Genomic DNA, 6126 nt, shown 5'->3' with positions numbered 1-6126 from the left:
GAGGGCTCGCCCCACTTCACCCCTTTTCCCGCCCTCCTCCCATTCGGGAGACTACGACTCCCAGTGTCCTCCGCGCGACGGCGGCGGTGCGGGCGGTGCCCAGGTCCCGCCCCTAGGCTCTGCCCCGCCCCCGCCCGCAGACGTCTGCGCGCGAATGCCGTGGCGCGAACTTGGGACTGCAGAGGCGCGCCCGGCGGATCTGAGTGTGTTGCCCGGGCAGCAGCGCGCGGGACCAACGCGAGGCAAGTGGGGCCGTCAGCAAGCAGATGGGAGACGGAGGGCGGCGGGTGCGCCGAATGCTTGGGGCCCATGCTTCGCCATGTCGGGGTGTCTGCAGAGGAGCGGGCGTGGGGAGGCTGAGGTTGCCGAGAGCGCGGTGGAGAGGGAAGAGCGCGGGCTGCGGGCCGCCGGAGGGTGCAGAGAGGTGTCCCCCAGAGGGAGAGGGGCCAGGTAGAGGGTAGACGAGAGACAGAGGCAGTTGGACGGGGCCTCTGAGAAGAGGCCCTGAGGGGCGAGTTCACCTGGAAGGGGGAGGGGCCAAGTGGAGCTGAGGGGCGGGGCCGGGGGAAAAATTGTGTGTGGGCGGGGCCAGCTGGAGAGCGGAAGGCCCCCCGAGGGGGCGGGGCTATCTGGGAGGGGGAGGGGCTGAAGGGAGCTGAGGGGCGGGGCCGGGGAGAGATTTGCGTGTGGGCGGGGCCGCCTGGAAGGTGGAGGTGCCGAGGGGCGGGGCTGGCTGGGAACCGGAAGTGCTGAGGGGCGGGGCCACCTGGAAGGGGCGGGGCTAGAAGGTAAATCGCGAGCAGCAGCATCACCTGGAAGGAGTGGGCCCTACTGGAGAGAGATGGGTGGTGTCAGGGAGAGGTCAGTGGTAAGGTCCAGGTCTAGCTAAAGGGCTGGTAAAAGATGGAGAATCATCTGAATGGGGAGACGTCTGGCCTAATGTATGCTTGATAAAGGGGTGGAGCTTACCTCTTGTTTTTACTTTTTATTTTGAAATAATTATAGATTCAAGGAAGTTGTGAAAATAGTATATCCATCTTCCCCTAATGGTGACATCTCATGTAGTCCCAATATCGAAACCAGGAAATTGACGTTAGTACAGTTCTGTTAACTAGATTACAGACGTTGTTCAGTTTTCACCAGTTTGTGTGTGTGTGAATGTGATTGTGCATCTGTGTGCCCGTGCAGTTTGATCCCTTGTATAGATCTGTGTAACCCCCATCATAAATGTGATATAGAACAGTTCCCTCTCCACATAAGAACTCCTCCCCAGGCCCCTGGCAACCACTAATGTGTTCACCATCTCTAGTTTTGTCATTTGGAGATTGTTATGTAAATTGAATCATATATTATTAGGATATTACCTTTTTTCTACTCTGCACAATGCCCTGGAGGTCCACCCAAGTTGTTGCTTGTATCAGTGCTTCGTTTCTTTTTATCAGTGAGTACTGTTTCAAGGTACTCACGGTACCTTGAGTACCGTGGTAAGGAGGAAGGAACGTGGGCTTTGGAGCCAGCCACACCAGAGTTTGAAGCCTTGCCTGAACCCCAGCTATGTCCCCCTGTCCTCAGTACCTTCATCTATAAAGTGGGGATGATCTCACCTGTCTTGGAGGGCTGACTTGAGGATTGAGGGTATTTGAGAATGTCATCAGCCTGTCAGGCATAGAGTAGGCTTCCAGTAAACACTTATTTCTTTCTCCTTCCCTTGCAACTCAGTCTGGTGGTTAAGAGGTGAGCTGTAGAGCAGGCCGACCTGGGGTGGAATGTACTACAGATGCAGGTTTAAGTTCCTTTAAAAACCCCTCTGTGCCTTAGTTTCTGTAACAGAGTTGTTGTGGAGAGTCAGTATAATTGAGAATGTAAAGTACCTAGGCAGGTGAACACTCAGTAGGGATTGTAATAGTTTTCTCCTTTGCCCTCAGGGTTTTGGTGGCTAAGTCCCTAACCTGCTTTCTTTGTGAACTGTTTGGTTGAAGCATTGCTTACTTCCTGCTCCCCAACTGGCCCTGCGAAACTCTGTTTGGAAATTGCTGAGGTTTTTTTTTTTTTTTTTTTTGAGGCGGAGTCTCACTCTATCACCCAGGCTGGAGTCCAGTGGTGTAGTCTCAGCTCACTGCAACCTCCGCCTCCTGGGATCAAGTGATTCTCCTGCCTCGGCCTCCCGAGTAGTTGGGATTACAGGCGCGCACCACCATGCCTGGCTAATTTTTTGCATTTTTAGTAGAGATGGGGTTTCACCATGCTGGCCAGGATGGTCTCGAACTCCTCCCCTCGTGATCTGCCTGCCTCAGCCTTCCAAAGTGCTGGGATTCCAGGCGTGAGCCACAGCGCCGGCCTACTGAGTTTTTTTATTCCAAAATTGAGTTTGAGTTTCTGGTGCCAGCATGTGGCGGCCGAGGCTGTAGAGAGGAGTGGAGACTTAGAGGCATGTGGTGCGGCACAGAGAGGACTGATTCCAGAAAATGAAAGGGGACTCCATGGGTTGAAGAAGATTTCTATACAAAGAAAGGGAAAGTCAAAGAAAACCATTCCTGTTGCCCAGGCTGGTCTGAGCTGGTCTCAACTCAAGCAATCCACACAGAGGTCCTGCTAGTACTTTTTAAAAAAATATATTCATAGTGGAAGGAAATATAATGTAAATAATTATAATTACATAATTATAATGTGTAATTTATTTTCTTCCATTATAAATATTAAAGATATAGAAAATTTATAATTTTTTATATGTTTAATATTTATAATGGAAGGAAAGGCTCAGTTCCAGTTAGAAGTTTACAAGAATAAAGTCGTAATTTCTTTCCTGTCAAATTTCATAGACCACTTGAGTTCTGTTCTTGGACTCCTGGGTTCTGTGGACCCCAGATTAAGAACTCTTTCTTTTCTTTTTCTTTCTCTCTCTTTTTTTTTTTTTTTTTCTTTTTTTGAGACAGAGTGTTACTCTGTTGCCCAGGCTAGAGTGCAGTGGCATGATCTCACTGCAACCTCTGCCTCCTGGGTTCAAGTGATTCTCCTGCCTCAGCCTCCCCGGTAGCTGGGATTACAGGTGCCCACCACCACACCTGGCTAATTTTTGTATTTTTAGTAGAGACGAGATTTCACCATGTTGGCCAGGCTGGTCTCGAACTCTTGACCTCAGGCAATCCACCCGCTTCGGCCTCCCAAAATGCTGGGATTATGGGCAGCAGCCACCACGCCCGGCCTAGGAACCGTTTCATTAGAGTTACTCTAAACTGTGGAAGCACCAGTGACTGTTATTGATTTCATTAAATAATAGACTTTAAAAAAAAGTATTTAATTTTTAAAAATATATTTTGAAGGGGTAATGTATTCCGATTGTTCTGCCTGCAAAAGCATGTGTATTAAAAAATCTCCCTCCAGTGTCTGTCCCTCCTGAGGCGACAGCATCACCAGTTTTTTGTCTTCCAACAGAGATGTTCTGTACATATACAAGATATGTGGATACATTTATAGTCTTTCTTTTGTTTTTGTTTTTTGAGATGGAGTTTCACTCTTGTCCAGGCTGGAGTGCAATAGCACAATCTCGGGTCACTGCAGCCTCCGCCTCCCGGGTTCAAGTGATTCCCCTGCCTCAGCCTCCAGAGTAGCTGGGAATACAGGCGCACACCACCGCACCTGGCTAATTTTTGTATTTTTAGTAGAGACGAGGTTTTGCCATGTTAGCCAGGCTGGTCTTGAACTCCTGACCCCAGGTGATCCACCCACCTCAGCCTCCCAAAGTGCTGGGATGACAGGCATGAGCTACTGCGCCTGGCCTATAGCCTTTCTCTTTTACACAGTACAGTAGCACACACCCTGTGATATTCTGCCCTTTGTTTGAAGTAACAGCATACCTTAGAAATTGCCCAACAGCTAATTTATGTAGACCAGCGGGTACAATTTTTTAAGCTTCCACAGTTGTTTTAGGGATTATGTCATCACCTTAAAACAATTTTTCACTAACCTTTAAACTTAACTCCAAAAAGTCCCATTTCAGGTCCTCAGTCTATTCTTCATATTAGATGAAAAACAGTCTTCTTATGGTAAAGGAGGCCTCTTTTCTTTTTCTCTGATTTGGAACTTTTATTCTTCACCAGTAAATCTCACCAGGAAATTATTTTGGTTCATAAAAACAGGAGTTTCTTCTTGAAGGGGAAATTCGTGTTTCTGGTTTTTTTTTTTTTTTTCTTTCTTTCTGAAAGAAAGGGTTTTATGTGTGTTTGGATCTCTGCACAACCAATCACCTCAACAAGTGTTTGGATTTCTGTTCCAGGAGCAGCTGACAGACGAAGAAAAGTGCTGGACTAGAAGGGAGAATTCTGACGCCAATATGCAGCGGAGTATCATGTGAGGACCCTCCCTTGCCCCTGAGTCTTTCATTCCCCAAGTCCTCTGTTTCTTTCTCTAAATCTGTACCAAAAAAAAAAAAAAAAAAAAACCCTTACGTTAGATTTTGCGTTGGAATTTCCAGGAGTCGAGTAGTATGGAAAATGAGCCGTAGGATATGGAAGACAGTGTGTTGAACAATAGTTTTTAGTTGCAAGGAACAGAAACCCTAACGCAGTGGTTCTCAGTCAGCAGCAGTTTTGCTCCCCAGGGAACATCTGGCAGCGTCTGGAGTTTTTTTTTGAGTTGGAGTCTTGCTCTGTCACCCAGGCTAGAGTACAGTGGTGCAATCTCGGCTCACTGCAGCCTCCGCCTCCTGAGTTCAAGTGATTTTCCTGCCTCAGCCTCCTGAGTAGCTGGGATTACAGGCACGTGCCCCCATGCCTGGCTAAGTTTTGTACTTTTAGTAGAGATGGGGTTTCACCATGTTGGTCAGGCTGGTCTCGAACTCCTGACCTCGTGATCCGCTCACGTCGGCCTCCCAAAGTGCTGGGATTTCAGACGTGAGCCACCGTGCCGGGCCAGTGTCTGGAGATATTTTTGGTTGTTACGACCTAGGGACACAGGGTTTGCCATTGGCATCTAGTGGCTAAAAGCCAGGCATGCTGCTAAATATCCTTCAGTTCGTAGGACAGCCCCCCACAACACAGAACCATCAGGTCCAACATGTCAGTAGTGTCTAGGCTGAGAAACCTCGTGGTAATGCAGTCTGGCTTCAGGAAGACAAGAAAGGGTGTGACTTGACTTATGTCATTGAAACCTGCTGGAGTAAACAGCCTCAGGCTTGGTTCGATCAGTTGCCAAAAGTTTCTCCCTGGGAATCTGTCTCTCTCCATTGTTCAGCTCTGCTGTCCTTGAGGTTGTCCTCACCCTGAGGCGGGCTCTCCCCTGGTTAGCGGTCCCCATGGAAAGAGGGTGTTAGAGCCCAGTTTCACTGGCCCAGCTTGGGCCACATACCTATCCCTGAACCAGCCACAGGGATGCAGCCTGGGTCATGTGTCCACCCCTGGTCACGAGCAAAAGGGCCAGCCCACTCAAATCATGTGTACTGTGAGAACGTGGGGTAAGAAGCATCCCAAGAGGAAAATGGAGGGGCTGTTAGCAGGAGGAGAAAATGGATGGAAGAGAGACCCAGACCTGGGCGGTAGTGGCTTACACAAATCCTGGGTTCCATTTTTCTCCCGTGATGAGGAATCTGGGGATTGTCTCTCCAGGGCTGATGGTGCCTTCGATTGCTTTCTGTCCCCTTGCTTTTGCATGATTTTCCTTTTCTTTTTTTTCTTTTTGAAGATCAAATAAACTTCTTATTCTGAAATAATTTTAGAGGTACGGGAAAGTTGCAAAGACAGTACAGAGAGGTCCTGTATAGCCTTGCCCAGTTTCCATTGTCAGTATCGTACATTACTACGATCCGTTTCTCACCACTGATACCAATGTCAGTACATTACTCTTAACTGAACTCTATACTTTATTATTCAGATTTTACCAGATTTTTTTTTTTTTAATGTTCATGCCTTCCAACATTTTTTTTTTTTTTTTTTTTGACACGGAGTCTTGCTCTGTCATCCAGGCTGGAGGGCAGTGGCGCGATCCTGGCTCACTGCAAGCTCCACCTCCCAGGTTCACACCATTCTCCTGCTTCAGCCTCCCAAGTAGCTGGGACTACAGACACCCGCCACCACACCCGGCTAATTTTTTTTGTATTTTTAGTAGAGATGCTGTTTCACCATATTAGCCAGG

The 6126-nt window shown here is 48.4% G+C and overlaps 1 protein-coding gene across 3 annotated transcripts in view; it reads left to right on the top strand.

Annotated features, from left to right (window-relative positions):
• Positions 1 to 136: 136 nt before the first annotated feature.
• The window catches only part of LIG1 (DNA ligase 1), a 54195-nt gene continuing 48205 nt past the window's right edge, over positions 137 to 6126 (top strand). For all 3 annotated transcript variants that reach the window (XM_024236522.3, XM_024236521.3, XM_024236520.3), the window contains exons 1-2: positions 137 to 242; positions 4274 to 4347. In XM_024236522.3, the coding sequence (XP_024092290.3) occupies positions 4331 to 4347 (17 nt within the window). In that variant the 5' untranslated portion in view covers positions 137 to 242; positions 4274 to 4330. The remainder of the gene's footprint in view (positions 243 to 4273; positions 4348 to 6126) is intronic.

This window comes from Pongo abelii, chromosome 20, assembly GCF_028885655.2.
Source record: "Pongo abelii isolate AG06213 chromosome 20, NHGRI_mPonAbe1-v2.0_pri, whole genome shotgun sequence".
Taxonomy (NCBI): Eukaryota; Metazoa; Chordata; class Mammalia; order Primates; family Hominidae; genus Pongo; species Pongo abelii.
Note: the sequence above shows the minus strand (reverse complement) of the source record. Positions and strands in the feature narration are given on the sequence as shown.